Raw genomic sequence first — 22,330 nt, forward strand, 5'->3', positions numbered from 1 at the left:
ATTAACATCTACTTTGCTGCATTAACAGAAAAAGCATGATGGAGGCGATAATTGAAACGGGTATAAAAATGGATCCCACAATTGGCAGCAAGCCAGAATTTAGACTTTAAACAACTAAAATGCCTCTCATTATTTTGTCTTGCCATATTTCAATCTGTTTAAGTCATTACTTGAAAATGTGCACTTTTGCTAATTTAAACTGAACCAATGAAACAATGGTGTTTGGCTTCACGTACGTTAATCCTGGTGTGATGTGTCGTGCTGTGCCATATTTGAATACATTTGGATGCATGATGGTGCATGGGAAGAATATCGGTGAATATTGACTTAAATTTCAGACTGTTCCTCAAACAATATAGCACAAGAGTCAACTTTTTATGCTTTTTTTGGTCATTTGTTGAGCTTGATGGATTCACTTTCATTGTTTGGATAAGAGCAATGTGTTTGGAACAACGTGAGGGTGAATAAATGGTGACAGAATTAGCATTTTTCTTATATCAATCCTTTAAAGTCATGACCACTATCAAAATATGGCCTCTGGCAGCACCATGCGTCTTCCTCCAAAGTGAATATCTCCTGCGCAAATGTTTTTCTTTCTATATCAGATCCAGTCTCACCCATCATATCCGTAGAGATAGAGGATTTTGAAGTTTATCTACGAGACGATTTAGTTGGTATCGGTGGATAAACTGGAGGGAAGCTGTTGACTTTTATAGAGGACACAGGAAGAGACGAGAAGGAAGACAACAGACAGAGAAAGAGAGAGAGAGATAAAGACTAGAGATGTGTTTGACAGTGGTACAGCACTTCCAGTGGTTTCAGAGCGCTCGGCTGTGGGCAATTATCAGGAGAGTAGCTCATGTTGGACAGGAGAGATGAGCTGTGAAGAGGAGGAGGAGAACAACGGTACTGTCATCTCCCAGACTGAATTTTCCCAGACTAAGTCATGACTTTACTTATTGTTGGCAGCAGTCTTGTCCACAATCACCCCGGACATCCGAGCATAATCACGTTCTCAGCTCTCTGTTAATTGTTGGCTTGTTAATTGGTAGCGGCTTTGTGTGAAAGTGTGGGAGTGTGTTGACTATTTAGTGGCTCACTCATTTTAAATGGAGCAAATAAATAGTAACACATGCACCCTTTAGCAGACACACTGAGAATTATGTTTTTGAATGAAACTGGCCAAGAAAGAAAATGAAGCCTTTTTAAAGTCTGATTAAGATTTACTAAAGCACATTTCCCCCCAAATTCTCATTAGTGTAATGCAAAGTGGTGCGAGTAGTGGTGGCGTAGTGGACTAAAGCACTGAACTGGTAAGCAGAAAGTTGTTGGTTCAATCCCCACAGCCATCACCATTGTGTCCTTGAGCAAAGCACTTAACTCCAGGTTGCTCCGGGGGCATTGTCCCTGTAATAAGGGCACTGTAAGTTGCTTTGGATAAAAGTGTCTGCTAAATGCATAAATGCAAATAAAATATATATATATATATATATAAAGTAAAAATAAAAAACACAATTAAGCATATATATATAGAGAGAGTGAGAAAGAAAGAGAGAAAATAGAGATTTCATTACTGTAATGCAGAATATTTTATATTATTTAAACTGTAAAGAAATGTATACATCATGGTTTTATTTGTTGTTCTGACTTCAAAATAACTGAATTGTAATGTCTTTACTGTGACAAAAAAATAAAATAAATAAATGAATAAATATACTGAGAACCTGATGAGGATCATTATTGAGAATAATATGTATTACAAAAATTAAAAGTAAAAAAAAAAAAAAAAATTATAGTAAAATATTTCTTTACAGTAAAATAACAACAACAAAAAAGTGAAATATATTACTGAGAATATTATGAAATATTATAAATTACCAAAAAATAAATAAATAAATAAATAAAATAAAATCTCATGAAAACATCCTGATACATTATTGTAAGTATTTAGGATAAAAATGTACTTAATTTTCACAAAAATAATCACAAAACATCTTTCCTTAAAAAACAGTTTTTTTATTAACTGTATACAAAATATAATTGTATTATTATAGAACGCTCACCAGATTTTTTTATTTTTTTATTTTTTTTTTTTTTGCGTAATCGGAGGTAAAGCAGCACATTTTTTGATATAAGTGCTGTCAGATTTTACTGCTGATTTGAAATATGTTCTTTGATCGTAATCTTGCCCAACCGTTTTGGAGATTTCGGTCTTTCCCCATTCAAGTAGACAGAAGCTGCACTTGTATGCCGCTTGTTTGCAAGCTCTCAGTTGCCTGAGAGCGTTCCAAAGATGGCTGCCAGTGGACTGCCAAAAAGACTCTGAATTAATGCACCCCAAAAAATACCAAGAGGCGTCCAGCTCCACAGTGACATCACAGTAGTGGGGTGCAATAGCCAGCATGAATCATGACATTGAGTAATTTTGTGAGTTTCAGACAAAGTGCTCTGTTCTGACACAAAACTGTATTAAACTGTGAAGAGCGACTGAAGAGAGAGAAAGAAATGACTCACTGTTCGTTGACGACAAAGATGCAGTTGTCTTGCGATGGAAAGCCTGTGACGGGATGCTTGCAGGTCACCTTGCGTTCATTATGACTGTAGGAGAGAAAAGGAAAAAGAAATATGACTAAATTAGAGACGTGTAAATTATTTTTCATTCAAAACAACTAGACACTCCTTATCCTTGATAACAGGCATGATAACTGTTTGACTTTCAAAAAAAGTGATTTGCATGCTGCCATATCAGCTCACACTTGCTTAAGGCGCTCAAGCTGGTTTTTGCCAGTACAAAGTGTTCTATCAGCTCTAACTAGATTGACCAAGATGGTTTATAAGGGTGATTCACACAAAACCTGTCAAGAAAATTTCGAGGTACTCTTTTACTTCAAAATAACAAGAAAGAAATAAGAAATTTAATTTTGCATAAAAAAATGAAGCCTATATTTAGGGCCATAAAAGGGATAGTTCACCCAAAAATGATCTCATGATTTACTCACCCATATGCCATCCCAGATGTGTATGACTTTAGTTCTTCTGCAGAATACAAACTAAAAAACATTTCTCTCTTGCCCTTTCAATGCAAGTGAATGGTGGCCAGAACTTTGAAGCTCTAAAAATCACATACAAGCAGCATTGAAGAAATCCATAAGACTCCAGTGGTTTAATCCATGTCTTCTGAAGCAATATGATAGGTGTGGGTGAGAAACATATCAATATTTAAGTCCTTTTTTACTATAAATCTCTGCTTTCACTTTCAAAATGTGAAAGTGGAGATTTATAGTAAAAAATGACTTTTATAAATTAAATATTAATTCATTTTTCAGCCACACCTATCATATCGCTTCTGATGACATGGATTAAACCACTGGAGTCACACTGGAGTCTCATTCATTTGCACTGTATGGAACTAAAGAGCTGAAATATTATTATCAAAATCTTTGAAAAATGACAGTCATACACATCAGGACCATCCCATGAGGTTGGGTAAATGATGAGATAATTTCCATTTTTGGGTGAACTATCCCTTTAAGATTTTTTACACAGTATTTTCATGATAGTTACGCACATTTTAATCCTCAATTTTCACTACCTCAATGCGAATATATATATATATATATATATATATATATATATATATATATATATATATATATATATATATATATAGTACTGTGCAAAAGTTTTAGGCACATGTGAAAAATGTTGCATAGTGAGGATGTCTTCAAAAATAATGACATAAATAGTTTTCATACAAAGTCCAGTAAACATAAAAAGCTAAATCAATATTCGGTGTGACCACCTTTGCATTTAAAACAGCACCAATTCTCCTTGGTAATCTGGACACAGTTTTTCTTGGTTGTTGGCTGATAGGATGTTCCAAGCTTCTTGGAGAATTCGCCACAGTTCTTCTATCTATTTCAGCTGTCTCAATTGCTTCTGTCTCTTTATGTAATCTCAGACTGACTCGATGTTCAGTGGGGGGCTCTGTGGGTGCCATGCCATCTGTTGCAGGGCTCCCTGTTCTTCTATTCTAATCTTTTGTATTTGCAAAAGTAATGTTTGGGAGTCTAACATTTATATTTCCTACTGACACACTAAAGCTGAAGATATAAATAATCATCTTAAGACAAATGTTTTTGTGAAACATCTTATGTGCCTAAGAATTTTGCACAGTACTGTGTGTATACACACACGCACGCACGCACGCCGCGCGTGCCAAAAGTTTGGAATTATGTACAGATTTTGCTGTTTTGGAAGGAAATTGGTACTTTAATTCACCAAAGTGTCATTCATCTGATCACAAAGTATAGTCAGGACATTACTGATGTAAAAAACATCACCATCACTATTTGAAAAAAGTCATTTTTGATCAAATCTAGACAGCAGCCATCACTCCAACACCTTATCCTTGAGTAATCATGCTAAATTGATCATTTGGTACTAGAAAATCACTTGCCATTATATCAAACACAGTTTAAAGATATTTGGTTCATTAAATGAAGCTTAACATTGTCTTTGTGTTTGTTTTTGAGTTGCCACAGTATGCAATAGACTGGCATGTCTTAAGGTCAATATTAGGTCAAAAATGGCAAAAAAGAAACAGCTTTCTCTAGAAACTCATCAGTCAATCATTGTTGAGGAATGAAGCTATACAATGCTTGAAATTGCCCCCCAAAAGATTTCATACAAAGGTGTACACTACAGTCTTCAAAGACAAAGGACAACTGGCTCTAACAAGGACAGAAAGAGATGTGGAAGGCCAGATGTACAACTAAACAAGAGGATAAGTACATCAGAGTCTCTAGTTTGAGAAATAGACGCCGCACAAAATTGGGGATAAAATGTGCTTAAATTTCCTGAAAATAATGTTAAAATGCGAAATCTTAATTGTCCTTAAATATAGGCTTAATATTCTTTATACTAAATATAATTTTATATATATATATATATATATATATATATATATATATATATATATATATGTATATATATTAGATTGGGGTTTAATCTCAACAGTTCATTTTCTTAAAAGGTTTCGTAAGAATCATCCAAAGGTTGACTTCAGTCCCAACTGCTGGTAGTCCAAGTGATCAACCACCTAAACCAGCTTGGACCAGTTAGAATTTAGAATTCATGTAAAACCACAAGAAGTTGTTTTTAGCTAGATTTCCCACCAGAATTCAGTTTATATCCTCTTCTAACCAATATAAATGCAATAGATTGGTGTATCTTGTCCTATGATGCACATCGCTCTACCAAAAAAAAAAAAAAAAAACCCTTAGCGACATCACTCTGAACATAACACACACACCCTAAAACAATGTCCACCTGACAAGGAACCAACTTGGACCAATCAGACACCAAGTAAAACCTAAACCTACCATTGGAAGCTGGTTAAAACCAGGTTGACCTCAGCCACACCTGCTGGTAGTCCAAATGATCAAGCATCTAAACCAGATTGGACCAGTTAGAATCCACGTAAAACCAGAACCAGAAGCTAGTTTTAGCTGGATTTTCCACCAGGATCCAGTTAAATGCAATCTAATCCACTTAAAAACCCATTCGATTCTTCAACATATGACAAGAGACAACGTTACTCTGAACACACACAAAACGACACACCTTGAGCGAGGGGTGGTGCTAAACTTCAACATCTCTGTCTCCCTCTGGGACCGCTTTATTCGTCTCTTTCTCTCTTCTTTTCTCCTGTCTCCCCCTCTCTCTACTTATGCTGTTAAACGCCAATACAACCATGTAGTCACTGGTGCCGCCTTCCCCAGTCAAACAGTACACCCCGATCACAAGAGCATGCAGACATACACCCAGCAGCCCACCCTCTGTCACACCTCTCCACCCTCTTCCTCTATGCCATGAGGCTCGATGTCTCAATAAATACAATTACATACAGTCACACAGTCAGAGCTCTGAAAGGTCACAACAGTGAATCACTGTTTAGCACTGATAAACGCACACAACAAGCTTCTTTCTCACATGGACATTTCTCACGGCTGCTGGTAACATGTGGATATATTGGGTGTGGTCTGGTGGATCTCGAAGAAATAGCCAGGTTAAATATCATCGTAAAATCAAAAACCAAACATTAATAAACTATATTTTGCATAAAAAATATGCCTATTTTAAAGACCAAGATGTTTCACATTATGACATTATATCAGGACAATTAAGCACATTCTCCCTTTGACTTCACATTACTGTATGTACAGTTGAAGTCAGAAGTTTACATGCACTCAGGCTGAAGTCATTAAAACTCATTTTTTAACCACTCCACAGACTTCATATTAGCAAACTATAGTTTTGGCAAGTTGTTTTGAACATCTACTTTGTGCATGATATGAGTAATTTTTCCAACAATTGTTAACAGACCGATTGTTTCACTTTTAATTGACTATATCACAATTCCAGTGGGTCAGAAGTTTACATACACCTTAGCCAAATACATTTAAACTCAGTTTTTCACAATTCCTGACATTTAATCGTAGAAAACATTCCCTGTCTTAGGTCAGTTAGGATCACTACTTTATTTTAAGAATGTGAAATGTCAGAATAATAGTAGAGAGAATGATTTATTTCAGCTTTTATTTCTTTATATATATATATATATATATATATATATATACACACACACACACACACACACCGATCAGCCACAACATTAAAACCACCTGCCTAATATTGTGTTGGTCCCCCTCGTGCCGCCAAAACAGCCCCAACCCGCATCTCAGAATAGCATTCTGATATGATATTCCTCTCACCACAATTGTACAGAGCGGTTATCTGAGTTACTGTAGACTTTGTCAGTTTGAACCAGTCTGGCCATTCTCTGTTGACCTCTCTCATCAACAAGGTGTTTCCGTCCACAGAACTGCCGCTCACTGGATGTTTTTTGTTTTGGCACCATTCTGAGTAAATTCTAGAGACTGTTGTGTGTGAGAATCCAAATACTCAAACCAGCCCATCTGGCACCAACAATCATCCATGCGATTATCTAATCAGCGAATTGTGTGGCAGCAGTGCATAAAATCATGCAGATACGGGTCAGGAGCTTCAGTTAATGTTCATATCAACCATCAGAATAAAGAAAAAATGTGATCTCAGTGATTTGGACCGTGGCATGATTGTTGGTGCCAGATGGGCTGGTTTGAGTATTTCTGTAACTGCTGATCTCCTGGGATTTTCACACATAACAGTCTCTAGAATTTACTCAGAATGGTGCCAAAAAAAAAAAAAAATGTTTTGCTGTTTTGGTGGCACGAGGGGGACCTACACAATATTAGGCAGGTGGTTTTAATGCTGTGGCTGATCAGTGTGTGTGTATATATATATATATATATATATATATATATATTACATTACAGTGAGAATTCACATACATTTCTTGACAGTTTTCCAGAAATTCACCAACTGTCCGTCTGTATTTTGGAGGTGTTTGCTTCTTATAAGAAGACTTTTTGCAGAAATGTAAGTTGATTGACAAAATGACATTGTTACATTTGAAAAAATTACTATATGAAGGGATCTGTGTAAATTAAACAACTTCAGTGTAGGTTTGATGTCTGTTGGCATTTGTCTCCTTTGCATTGGTGAAAAAACCCTCCCTTGATTTAAACGTAACAGGCTAGACAGGATGACATATTAAACAATGGATTAAATCATACGGTCATGCATGTAGCTTAAGATCAAACATAATCGCTCTGTTCATCTGAAGTGTGGCAATACAGAATAAAGCTGGTGAGATATCCTGACATTAAACAATGTTATTTCTAATTTGTTTGACCATGTTCTGCAAACAGAGAACAGCACATATAAGTTTACTGATTGTAAATCAATAGTCTGAGTCATTGGACCTTTCACATTTTCTTTGGAAACGCAAAAATCTAGTTAAGGAATAAGATGCAACAACAGTTGTCATACTGGAGGTAAACACCCAAAGATGCCCACTGAGAGTCATAAGAAGTCTCTTAACCCTTAAATGCATGTTCATTTTCCCAAACACTCTAACATATTCAGGTCTTTAGAGACCCGACACTTATATTTATCAAAAATGGATGCACAAAATGTCCAGATAGTGTACAATTTTAAAAATATTTTCAAGACAATTAGAAAACAATAAAATAAAATATATTTTGATGTTTTATTTTTCATAAATTAAAGAGATAAATGCAACAAATCAGGACAAAACTAGAACAGGATTCACTATTTTTACACTGAAATTTTATTGAGATGCAACTGGCTGTCAAACACACATTGAGCATGGTTTTTTTTTTTTGTGTTTTTTTTTGTGTCATACTATTTATAAGAGATAGACTGAGGAATACTAAAGAGGTGTGGGCACAACTCCAAAAAATGGATGAGGTACAAGGGGTAGAATGAGGTCCCAGTTCTCTAATGACCCCAGGTATGTGTTTAAGGATTAACATGATAAGCATCCTTCCAGGATGAGTGTTGCCTTGGCAACAATACATTAACCAATAGACAAAGCAAAGCGACCGCATCCACGTTGGTCCCAGAAGCATCTACCTTCAAAGATAGATCGCTCTTGGTGGATTTTAAACTGATTTCAAGACAAAAAGAACAAAAGGAAGAGAGGACAGAAGATCCAAGATACCAAGGTGAACAAGAAACAATCAATATGGCGATGCGAACATAGGGCTTTATGACAAATGCAGGTTTAAAAGCTTTCGAAAAGGAGATAAGTTGAAGATTTTCAATCTATTCTTCAGCAGAGCTCCATGATGAATGTATATGAGACGCATAATCCCACTTTATAACAGATATTGGTATATGAAAAGCCATGTGCGTTAATACTAAGTTTGGATGATCACACTATGTATATTATTTTTTTTTTGTTTTTTTGTTTTTTTTTTCAGAATTTTAAAATGCTGATATTATATACTAGCTTGATATTTATGTATTTGCTCTGAAATGGTTTTCTTCCCAATATGTGTTGAATATGATGTAGACAAAACAGCATCTGTTGCTAAAACAGATATAAAACATTCTGCATTCTGAAATGGTTTTAAATGGGCTTTTTTCCAATCAGAGGAACCATCATATTAAGCAAATAGCCATTGTTGCCAAGTAAACTGAATAAATTAACAGGAAAGAATCAAACATCACATCTCTACCAACATTTTGGTTATGTTGGTTACTGAGACACTATTAAAATATCTTGTGTTTTAACGCTATCATATTAGACTTTAGGAAGCTTAATGACCAAAGGTCCATTAAAATAATTGCAATCTTCACAATGTGGGTTAATTTTATATCAGCAACAATATAACATTGAATACATCATAAACACTGGATTACATTGCCCAACTCTAGTTAACATTCCTCCACACTGTAACAGAAGAGTACATGTGACATGACAAAGAGCAGAATGTCACGTATAGAGCGCCACAGGGATGTCTCCATACATACATGCATGACTGACAGCAGATCGGAGAAAAATAGCTCTCTCTCTCTGCCATTCAGAGGTGCATTTGGGCGAGCAAGTCACACTTCACTTGCTTCTGTCAAATGGGCAGAACACCCAAGGGGCGCAGAAGGGTTGTGTCTGGTCTAAACATCTGCCAGGCCTGCAGGGAGAACAGGTGTTCTGGAGAAACGCGTCGACATGTCCAGCATTGGAAGAAATGTCCAGTCCCTCTCCAAGTACTGCAAGTAGGGATAGAAATAGCAAGGATTCTGGATGTGATTCCGTTTCTTCTTGACAATTCTGGTTCTTTTTAATGATTCTTGTTCCTCTTGATGATTTCAGTTTCCTCAACGATTCTGGATCCCCTCAGTGATTCAGGTTCCTCTCAACGATTCCGATTCCCATCAGCGGTTCTGGTTCCTCTCAGCATTCTGGTTCCTTTCAACAATTCCGGTTCCCCTCAGCGATTCTGTTTTCCATCAGCGATTCTGGTTCCTTTCAACAGTTCCAGTTTCTCTTAACAAATCTGGTTTACCTCATTCCAGTTCCTCTCAACATTCTGGTTCCTCTCAATGGTTCTGGTTTCTCTTAATGATTCTGGTTCTTCTCAATGATTTTGGATCTTCTTAACAATTCCAGGTCCTCTTAATCTTTCTTGTTTCAGTTAAATATTCTGGTTCCTCTGAACGATTCTGGCTCTCCTCCGTGATTCCGGTTCCTCTCAACATTCTGGTTCCTCTCAATGGTTCAAGTTTCTCTTCATGATTCTGGTTCCCCTAAGTGCTTCCGGTTTCTCTCAATGATTCTAGTTACTCCCAGCGAATCTGGTTCCTCTCAAAATTCTGGTTCCTCTTAACAGTTCTGGATTCTCTAAACGATTCCAATTCCTCACAATGATTTTGGATCTTCTTAACAATTCAAGTTCTTAATGATTCTAGTTCTAATTAACTATTACGGTTCCAATGAATGAATCCGGTTCCTTAACAGTTCCATTTACAATTATTTTAGTGCTTTCAAACAAGAAATATATGGAAATATGAAATGTATTTACTGCCCTCAGCAGCCTGTTAGCAAATTATTATATTATGTAAACAAAACATTATTACAAATCATAAATATATTACAATTCTACAATTGATCCTAACTATATATTGATTAAAATTATTGATTTAAAACAAATGAAATTTCACTATTCATTCATTTTATAAAATTAACTTATTACAATAAAACTCTTAATCTGTATCTTTAAGTACATGTTGTAGTGAATGTTAGAGAATGTCTAAATAGTGCATTAAACTCTTATTTTAAAAGAGCAAGAAGACTCACATTTTCCGTTATAGGACTGCTTTAGCACACCAGGAACTGATCTTGTTTTGCTTGTGTGCTCTCCAAAGGGAGCTAACAGTTGCAGGATAACATTCTCTCAAGTAATTTATTTGATTAATGGAGGAAAAGTAGTAATATTAGTAATGGAGAATATGGGAAATAAGAGCTCGTAGGCCATTTTGTGCCATTTCATTCTGAAAGCCTGCGGCAGGCACCCGGAAATTGCTGAAAATCACAAGTGCTTGTTTGAGCTTTTAAAAAGATATGGCTTATGTGATCATTCGTAACATAGAGCTCATGAAAGAATCCTTTCTAAGAATTTTCTGTCCTTGCCATTGGCAACAAAAAAGTAAAAAAATAAAATAAAAAAAAAAAACAGCCACATTTTCATGTTAAACAATAATTCACTTTACTTGAAACTATGTTGGTCAGATCTAAATAAAAAAATGCATCAGGACCAGAATTAAATTTGGTAAAATCTTAAGCTGTCGAAGGAAATAAAGTGATTACTTTATTGAAACAATAAGACTGGCAATAAAATCAACAAGTGTTTTCCCCCTATTCCTTCACTCTGACTGCACACTGATGGCAAACAAGACCATTACAAATCACACTAATTGGTTTTAAATAATTTGTCAAGCATGGGCCACAGGCAAAGAGAGAGAGAAAGAAACATAAATGACAGGAAGTGGTCATTCTTATAAAAGGGAAGCAGCAGACAGGCTTACTGGAAGGACGAATACTCATAATATTTTGCAAAATAAGGGGGACAAGTACAAAACAGATGAACCACTATAAAAAGCATACACTGAGCACACTGTTGTAAACAATTTGGTTTGTTTGGAATCCATTATTTCATAAAATTTTTTGCCATAGTATACAATGCACAAGTTTTCTGTAGGCATGGGATATCTGGATGGCCTACCACATTTGCCAAAATGTACAGTTTTGGCATCCATATGCTCTGTTTTTTATTTTTTTATTTTTATTGTTTTTTCTACGTAAATGTACAAGACTGACGACTTTAACCATTGAGCCATGTTTTGCCGACTCTCTAACATGAGCATCACGTTTTAAAGATGCTGTATAATGTTAAAAGAACAAACTTTTAAAAATGCATAATAAGACTGCATTTTGTTCTATTTGTTGTGCTACATTTCGCTTTTTATTTTGAACACAAGAACATGTTCGTTCTGAACGGCCCCCTTAAACAAGCAATGTATTGAGGTTGGGTAACAGCAAACTACTGCTTGAAACATGTATCAATGCGTAATGTTTTTATATACTATTCTTACTAAATCTGTGCTAGTATTCCATTCTTAACATCGCCATTTACTAATGCATTAACAAATGGCATGGAGGCTGGTCTGTCCAGCTATTATCATTAAATTATTATCATCTATGCATTCTCAAGGGACAGAATAAAAGATAGTCACAGAATAATTGATGTGACCCAGTTACTAAATTCAGAGTTTCACATAATCTGAAAGGTTTTTCTGGAAATAAACAATGTTGTCGTGTTCACAGTTCCAGTGGGCATTCTGATGCAGAAATTGGACAATGAAGCGTTTGCTCCCTGTAGAGCATTTGCCATTCATCCATGCTCTCTCGGCCCCAGTGGTGATATTTCTGAAAGGCCAAAGTGCCCTCTCGCCCTCCTGTTACCCTCTTTGTTTTCACACCAGCACTGTCTCCTCTCAAACTAGCACAATGGAACAATATCAGGGCCACTACCTTGATTAGTTAGGTTTGACGGCTGAATTTGGTTTGAATTGGCAAAGAGTTCTGTGCTATATGGAGCAAACATCATTCCAACAAATAATTAATATAAATCAAAATGATAGCTAGTGAATTTGAACTAAATGCCATTTTATGCATTTGATTTTAAGCTGCTTCTGCCAGTTTTAAACCAAATGATCCAGATTCGTGTAGATAAATCATATGACAGCTTGATTTACATGACTCACTGTTAAATGACACAACGAATGAATGAATCCAACATCAACTGATCTGGACACTTATAATTAGCAAATGACTCAATTGTAAGAGTGAAATATCCTACACATATGAGCTAGAACAGTAACTAGACACTCTGGATGTTCATTGTAATGCATTCATAATGGCATAGTGTTTGAAAGCGATACTAGTTTCTTGCAAATGTCAAACTCCAGATAAAATCTTAATTTAAAAGTCTGTGAAGAATGACCACCGAATAATAGACTTTAAATGGCATTCACATCACAAGAAACCTTTTCAAAAACATCACAGGCATCAGTGCAGTTTAAAAACATAATGCGACACTGCTGTGTAAAAAAGCAGAATAACAGCTAATCAGAACATATTTGATGTTTAATATACAGTTAATGCACTATGAACTAACATGAACAAACAATTGGAATTGTAATTTTATTAACTAACTTTATGATTAACAAAGGCTGAAAAATATATTGTTCATTGCTTGTTCATGATATTAACTAATGTTAACAAATGGAACCTTTTTATAAAGTTACCAAAATTGCATTAAAATTACATTAAATGTGAATTGCTAACATTTATTTGTTTTGAAACAGTTATGAATAGTTCTTTTGTCAATATCAAAAGGTCATTGTGACAGACTGGTAAGCAGTAAAAACCATGGGAGCATCACACACAGCACAGATCCTTTAAAAAATAAGAAAAATATATCCATTACAAGCCATTAAAACTGCTCCAGTGAGAAATCATTAATATCTATGATTTGTTGGGGGGCCTGGGTAGATCAGTGAGTACTGACACTGACTACCACCCCTGGAGTCGTGAGTTCGAATCCAGGGCGTGCTGAGTGACTCCAGCCAGGTCTCCTAAGCAACCAAATTGGTTGCTAGGTAGGGTAGAGTCACATGGGGTAACTTTAGTGGTTCTCGCTCTCAATGGGGCTCGTGGAAAGTTGTGCGTGGATCGTGGAGAATAGCATGAGCCTCCACATGCTGCGAGTCTCACGGTGTCATGCACAGCGAGCCATGTGACAAGATGCGTGGATTGACTATCTCAGAAGCGGAGGCAAATGAAACTTGTCCTCTGCCACCGCGCTACCACGAGGACCTAGTAAGCAGTGGGAATTGGGCATGCCAAATTGGGGAGAAAAGAAAATAAAAAGTAAAAAAAAATCTATGATTTGTTTACTGTCTTTGGCGTTTTGCTTTAACACAAATCACTAATTATTAAGTAAATGCGTGAAGACGCGGTGCCATTATGGTTAAAATGTAATTGCTGTGATTAGTGATAATGTGACCAACATTAATCTGATTTAAATTGGGATCCTCACAGAGTAGTGCTCAAATGAGTGACTGATGAGATATCGAGAGCATCTGGACAGCGCGCATGTTTGATTGACACCGCGAGTGAACATATTGAAGGGAGAGAAGTTGAAAGTGCTCATGAATGCTCAAACAGTCTCTATCGTTCAACACAACGTCTGATTGTCACGACTCACATTACATCACGTATACTCAGATTTATATATGCATGTTTATTTGTTGTTTAATTCGTTTTAATACCCGTTTGCAGTCTCTTTATCCTCTCCGTGCTCACAATGCAGGGAGTCAGAATTACTACCGTAATGACTCTAGAAAATGGGCAACTTAATATTCATTCACGTGTAATTCTTACACATTTTTAAAAACAATCTGATATTCATCTGAATAACAGCAGGTCTGAAAGTTTAAATTTGTGAATACTCAGAATTGCCAACAATTCACCCTGTGATTCCCTGCGTGCTGCAAAAAAGTTCGTCCCTAATTCTAGGCACGCTCACCGATGACAGACTTAAGATGAAGATCGGTCGATTTAGATTGGTGGCCGATCGATCGGTGCACCCCTGTATAACAGTAAAAGGACCTCAAAAAATCTGTTCCCTTTTGATTCTGTTCACTCTACATTGCTATGGGGAGTGCCCTTCTACATGACCTTGCTGAAACACTTATACAATCATGCCAATCCTCTGATTGGCAAGGGTGTCTGAGCCCCGCCCCTTCAGACACACAATTAGCCTATATAAGCGGGCACTCAGTCACCATTTCTTCAGATTTATCTTTCTTCAAGTCTGCGAACCCTCTCTGCTTCAACGTCGAGATACACTTACAGCGGACGGAACTTCTCGGCAAGGTGCAAACAGGACGACTTGTCGCCTGTACTCAGCGCCTGCACAGAGAGATTTACCGCTTACCGCTGTGTTCTGGTGAAGAGTTCTCCACATCGCCGTCGAAAACGCTCTCAGTGAACGGGTTCTTTGCTACAGACGTTCTTCTTTGATCAATCTGTCGCTTCAGTGAAGATCTTACCTGCTTCCCACAGCACTCTGGCTGGAGTTACTGTATCCTTTACATATATATATACACAATATTAACTAAAGAGCCACTTGCGTGATACGCGTCTTTTTAAAGATGTCGTTCCGCAAGTGTTCCCTATGTGAACGGCACATCCCGACGCCTGATGAGCACGAGAGCTGTGTTCACTGCCCGGGCCGCACCCACGCATAAGCAGCTCTCATGGAGACAGACTCCCCGGACATTGCACTCTAGGACTGACCTCATTTTGAGGGAAGATCCTGCCTCTCACGCCCTCCCACCCACCTCTTCTGTGTTAAGTCCCGAGGGACCACATGAGGAGGCATGGCAGAGCAAAGAGTTTGAGCCAGAAGAATTAGAGGATCTAACGTCCTCGCCTGTGCAATATGCACATGATGAGCTCTGGCCCTCTTTTGGAGTGCACGACCTCACTATGTTTGGCGACTCTGATGATGGGGATGATGCTGTGTCCCTTGCAGCTTCAGGCGAGTGGTCCACGGAGGATGTTGCCACCCCTTCCCACAGCGAGGGTGAAAAACGTGCACACGCCATGGACAGGGAGCATCTTTGTGTCCTCACGAGGGTGGTTGAAGAGCTTAGTCTAGAGTAGTTCATCTGGATGAATGGTTTTTGCAAACCGGCCATCGTCAACAGACCACAGTCCAGAGGAAAGCACCATTCTTCCCTGAGGTCCACGCGGAGCTCACAAAGACCTGGTGTGCGCCCTACTCTTCGCGCACTCAGGTCAGAGGTGCTGCCGCCCTCATTAAAGTGGACCATGCTGAGGAAAAAGTCTACTCAAAGCTTCCCCCAGTAGAACAGGCAGTCGCAGCTCATCTCTACCATAATACTGCCATGGGATGGAAATCCCATCCCATCCACGATGAAACACTTTCTGCAAAAGAGAAGTAGCACTTCCCCTTTCCCGGCATGCTCCTGATCTAATTCCGGTCAGTGCTTGGCAAAGAATCCATCTCTCACTGCCCCAGCGCAGCCATGATACAACGCCACCTCCAATGGAGCGGACGTCATCTCCTCTCACTGCATACGACACATGTCCTGGGCCGTCTGAATTTCAGAGCGGATCTGTTGTAACACCTTAGAGCATTACCAGGGAAATGGAGACTTCATCCTGAGACAGTGATGAGGATTTGGGAAATATTTGGCAAAGCGGAAGTCTCCGTGGAGGATGCCCACTGTCCCCTTTGGTACTCCATGTCCCAAGCCCGGCTGGGTGTGGACGCGCTGGCTTACAAATGGCCAGCAAAATGCAAGTATGTGTTTCCCCCAGTGCGCCTCCTCCATTCTGTCATCAGCAAAGTCCGAGGGGACATGGAAACAGTTAGGTTAATTGTGCCGAAATGGTCCAATCAGTCCTGGTTTCTGAAGATGATAGATTCTGCTGAGCTGAGACCTTCTCTCTCAAGCACAAGGCATGAATTGGCATCCCCATCCAGAGCTGTGGAACCTACATGTATGGCCAAGGTCAAAGGTCAGATTTATTTATAAAGCACATTTAAAATCAACAAGAGTTGAACCAATGTGCTGTACAATTAGAAAAGCAAAGCCATACAACTAATTAATGAACATGATAACTAAATTAAAGAAAACAAAATTATGACAGGTCTATAGAGTTACAACACACAGAGTAAGAAGTCAGGGTGTCAAGCTCTACTTGGGTTGAACGCCAATGCGAAGAGGTGAGTCTTCAGCAGCGACTTAAAAATTTCTATAGTCTGAGCAGTCCACAAGATGCCTCTATGCACTTAAATGGTGTTTGCAAATTGGCACTCTTCACGTGATAAAGACCCGGTGAACTGCCCCATAGCTGAGATTTTGACATTTCTTCAAGAGTGGCTGGATTCTGGTCTTACCCCGTCAATGCTCAAGGTTTATGTAGTGACTATCTCAGGATACCACGCCCTGGAGGCTGGCTCTTCGATAGGCAAACATGATCTAGTAATAAAATTCCTTAGGGGAGCAAAGCATTTGAAACCCCCTTGCCCTGCTATGGTGGCGACTTGGAACTTAAATCTGGTGCTGGAGGCACTCACAAACTCCCCGTTCGAGCCATTGGAATCTGTTGAGCTGAGGGTGCTTTCTTTAAAATCTGCACTCCTATTGGCTTTGGCCTCATTTAAATGGGTGGGTTACATGCAGGCACTGTTGACTGACAGCTCATGCCTGGAGTTTGGTCCAGATCTGTCAAAAGCCACCATTAAACCTAGAAAAGGCAACGTGCCTAAGGTTTTTTCAACGCCCTTCAGGGCTCAGGTGGTTAGTTTTCAAGCCTTTTTTCCCCCACTGGTGCACATGTTATGCACGGTGAGGGCATTGCATACAGTACATACTGTTTTTTGAGCGCACCTGTCAGTCGGATCGGCTCTTTATTTGTTATGGTGGACGCACAAAAGGAATGTCTCTCTAACTGGATCGTTGATGCGATCACCCTCACTTATGAATCACAGGGCACGAAATGCCCTTTTTGTGTCAAAGTGCATTCAACCAGAGGCATGGCCTTGTCATGGGCATGGACAAATGGTGTGTCCTTACAGGGTATATTTTTGTCAGCAGGATAGACCTCACAAAACACATTTGCGAGATTTTATAACCTGCACATGGCGTCCATCTCCTCACAAGGTTATTTTTCTCCATTAACCAACATATTATGGAGTTTTGTGTCCCTTGCCACAGTCGCCTTCAGCTTGCTCACAGGGGTTCTAAATACAATTATTATTTAATTATTAAATTTCTATTCACAATTTACAATCATATTTAATCAAACTACACAATGATCACTCTAAGACTTCATAGATATTACAGTTTCATTTTTGTTAATGCATGATTTCCTGTAAAGGTGCTTTGAAACGATGTACGTTGTGAAAAGCACTATACAAATAAAAATGACGGCTTAAATCATTTCAGATGAAGTCATCAGATCCAGGAAAGCCAACATGTTTTTTGCCAGCCAACACATTCTGTGTTGTGTGCACATTGTGCTTTGTGTGGATTATCCAATGATCTATGCAATCGATTACATTGTGTGTGGGCTCGTTTCAACAGAAATCATATTTTATGTTGTTTATTTTTCATGAAGTTATAAGCGAAAATGTGGCTTATAGGCAACAACTCTTTAAATGTAACATGTATGACAAAGACATGTACTTAGCTATTATTCATTGTATTATTGTCTGCAAGTAAAATAAATATTCTGGTTATATTCTACTCTTTGAGAGCTTTCTAACGACATATGTCTATTTGACCAGTTTGATTTTTTTTTACCGATTACAATAATATGTACGGTAAATTGTCAAAATGGAACACTTCTGATTTGTCTGAAAATTTCAAAGCACTTGTTCAGTTTTGGTCATAATGCCTACATGCATTGTAAAGTACAGCTTTAAAGCTTTAAAACGATACCTATCTTGTATTGGTCAAGACTGTAGTTATTAACATTTTGATAATTATTTTTTTCTCGGCGCCCGCCGGTGGGCCGATCCGAGCTTAAAGGGTTAAAAAATAACTACTTACCCTTAAAGGCTGTTCACTCGGAACACGTTTTGCTTGAAATTGTTTTTCAATGTAAACGTGCTGTAGACAGCTATCTTTGACTGCTGCGTCGCACCTCACTGCTTTTTTTCCCCTTGTCTCAAAAAGGGGACTTGAGACGCCCTCATTCTGTTTTATTTGTTGTGCGGAATCTAGCTTTTGTTAACACAAGAATGATTTCTGTCTGAACGGCCCCTTAAAGAACAAATTATCTTTTTATTTATTTATTTATTTTACAGCATCACTAAAAAAAGCATCGATTCTCATACTCTAAAAGAAATTTGTATTGTGGCACTTTTCCCAATGGGCACTCTGAACATTTGGCATGATGTTATTTATAAAAAAGGCTGGTGCAAACTAATGTGACTCAGTGTCTTGATTGCACCTGCCTTTGCAATCACCAGCACATTACATCATCAGCATGGACAGAACCGACAATACAAAAACACTCAAATTTGTTAATGTCTAGCAGAAGTGGCCCTGCATTGGTGTTGCTAATAGTAACCTCTGCAGATGGCTGCTGTTGTCTCGGCACGTTGTGTGTGTAATGGCAGGGCTGCAATCCGGTTGCAAGCATGATATATTTTTGCTCTTTTTTTCCCCCTAAAAGCATGCACAAGGAAGTTAGGAAAAAACACAAACCAAGAGGCTCATTTGGAGGCAGATGGGCCGAGAGTGCAGCACCCACCGTGATGCTTTAGAAAGCATCGTCATGGCGACAGAACACACTTGCCTAAGTACTGGTTTCCATTTCTTATGGCCAGAAATCTGGCCACCAAACAAGGGCTATTCCCTGTCCGATATGTGATCGAACCACATCATGAAACATCTTAAAGGCACAAAAATGAATCTATGGAAGTATGTGAACATAAATGCTTCTAGCTACCATGGTCAATTTCTAACTAGTGGCTTGTTAGTCACTGAAGAACAGCTTCCTCAACACCTCATATTGCCAATGTGCTCATGTTAACCAAAAGCAAAGTGTGACCTGCGATGAAGAAAGAGCCAATTATTCTACCATTGTAATGTGTTTAAGGGAGGGATGCGAGTGCACGTTTAAATTAAGATACGCCATTGTAGGGGAGCCAGTGGCAGAATTAAACGCCCAGAACAGAGGATTGTGTAGCAAGCTGTTACAGAATTCACTCGATTGCATTAATCCAGTGCCACACTGGGACCTTATGACTTATGATGACTAAAATATGGTAATGCATGACATAAGAACATTAGGGAACACAGTGTTTTTGCAAGGGTGATGACAGCACTATGGTGCTATCTTATGTATGAGATGTGTATTATGTAAGGGATGATGTGCAATATATCTATAATGACCAGCAATACATAATATTAGACAGTGTCGAGGTCCTGATCACCCTAAACTGACATTTATTTTGCAACAATGACAGCCTGATCTCATGAAAATTGCATGACTGTCATGTTCCACGTATCGAGGCAGTTCTGAGGTGAAATGTCCACTGTGTGGCGACAACAGCATGTCAATGTTTTCTCAAACAGATGAGGTTTTTAAGGTTAATGCTCTATCGAGTTTTAAATCAACAAAACCTACCTCCTTACACTAAACCTTAATCCTAAACCTAACCGCTAGTATCATAAAAGAAAATGAGGTGAAATTGCTGAAGCAACCACATCTTTTTGTGGTGCTTCTAGGACACTTTCGGTTCACATGCTGTTCAGGACTAGTACACCAGTCCTTGCAGGGCTCTACAGTGCGAGCATGTCACTCGCATTTGCCCCTAAAAATAGATATGTGCGAACCGGAAAAATTATTTACGAGCACAGTGTGCGATTAATCATAACAACCTACCGTAATCTATCCCCCCCCCGCTAATTGTTTACAAATTACAAGACCCACATTCCACAAGCGGCATGCGCCAACCACAGTAGAGTATTCTGTGATGACGCAGTCCAGTCAGAGAGAGACAGGTGAACAACACTGGAAAAAAGTATCGGTATAGGCTATAAGTTAACGTGCAGACATCGCTGAAAATGAAGCCCATTCAATTTTATTTTAAGCGAAAAAGAGAAGAGGAGAAAGAGGAATCTGGCGAGGGGGATTTGCAAGGTTCAACTACTGAAGCCTCTTCACAAGGTTTACCTGAGGCGGCTAACGTTGACATGGCGACTAACGTTAGGGATGCTGAGAACAACGTTAGCGAAGCTACCGTGACCCCCGTTGTCACTTCAACATCCACTGTAGCCGGTGGAGGGAGAACATATAGATTCAATGCAAACTGGCTCAAAGTGTCCCCATGGCTAGAGTTCGAAAACAACGTCATGTTCTGCAAATATTGTAGAGGGCAGAAACAGGCGGGCAACTCGTCCTTCATGTCAGGAAACCCGCATCTGAAAAGAGATAGCGTAGCGAAACATAACACCTCGCGGCGGCATATCCAGTGCAGAGATCTGTACCTGTTGAGACAGGAGAAACCATCAGGCACGGTGTCCGCAGCCTTGAGGAGGCAAGTGATGGTGTCTGAGGAGGAGAAGAGGAGGCAGCTGAAAATAAAGATAAACATCGCACACTTCATTGCGAAAGCAGAAGAACCTTTCGTCAAATTTGGGCCGCTTATCCGACTCCACAACAAAAACGGAGTTGACATTAATCCCACATACGACAATGATGTAAGATGTGCGAAGATGATCGGTCAAATTGCTGACATTATGAGAGAGCCTGTCAGCGAAGCTGAAAGCCGTGAAATAGCTTGCCGTTCTAATAGACAGAGACACTGATATATCCAACACCGAATGCGAGATTGTCTAAGTAAGCTTGTTGGAGGATAGGAAGCCAGTCAATCTCCTGGTCAGACAACAGACCCTTGAGCACTCCCATGCCATTGGTAAGTTGTTCCTCTTTATAGCCTTTATTCTTGTGTAAAGTTTAATCATTATTCATAATGGAGATAATTTAGTTTGTCAGAAATACTTTTGTATAATTGTTTTTTTGTGTTGTCATTCGAGGTATTTTGGATGCCACCAAGGCCACATTTCGTGCTGTTTGCCCAGAGGAGGATGGAGAGTCATGGATGAAGAAGTGCATCTCTTTCGGGGCAGATGGTGCCTCCGTGAACGTGGGCCACCGTAGGGGAGTGATTGCCCAACTGCAGAGAGAGGCAGGGGGGCATATAATCCCAATCCACTGTATGCCACATAGGTTTGTAACTAATAAATTCTCTATGATTTAGTTTTATTTGCTAGCAGAGAATGTTAAACAATACTGTGTGTGTGTGTGTGTGTGTGTGTGTGTGTGTGTGTGTGTGTGTGTGTGTGTATGTGTGTGTGTGTGTGTGTCTGTGTGCGTGCGCTAAGTGCTGGAATGGTAAATACCACAGAATTACTGTTTTCTGTTGGCACAAGAGATGGGTTGGATGGAGGTGGTGAACTGTTTTGAATATTCTGTTCTGACTTTCACAGACTAGAGCTGGCAATACTGACCATTCAGAAGAAAGAGCCAAAGGTGTCTGTCGTGTACGATCTTCTGAATCTGATATGGAAGACGTATCACTTCAGCGGAAAATCCAAATGAGAGCTCTATGTTCTCGGGCAAGAGTTCAGTGTGGATATTTGCACACCATCTAGCGTCAAGGGAACTCGCTGGATCCCCCATGTCTACAGAGCCCTCAAAGTGTTCCTACGGCATGCACAAGACAAGGACCTTGCCACTGACGAA

At 38.9% G+C, this 22,330-nt stretch overlaps 1 protein-coding gene across 23 annotated transcripts in view; it reads right to left on the bottom strand.

Moving 5' to 3' along the window:
- Window positions 1–22,330, bottom strand: part of LOC127435273 (pleckstrin homology domain-containing family A member 5-like) — a 207,633-nt gene that overhangs the window by 74,607 nt on the left and 110,696 nt on the right. For all 23 annotated transcript variants that reach the window (XM_051688606.1, XM_051688601.1, XM_051688605.1 and 20 more), the window contains exon 4: window positions 2,515–2,598. In XM_051688606.1, coding sequence (XP_051544566.1) covers window positions 2,515–2,598 — 84 coding nt within the window. The remainder of the gene's footprint in view (window positions 1–2,514; window positions 2,599–22,330) is intronic.

The sequence above is a fragment of the Myxocyprinus asiaticus genome, chromosome 45, assembly GCF_019703515.2.
Source record: "Myxocyprinus asiaticus isolate MX2 ecotype Aquarium Trade chromosome 45, UBuf_Myxa_2, whole genome shotgun sequence".
Lineage (NCBI taxonomy): Eukaryota > Metazoa > Chordata > Actinopteri > Cypriniformes > Catostomidae > Myxocyprinus > Myxocyprinus asiaticus.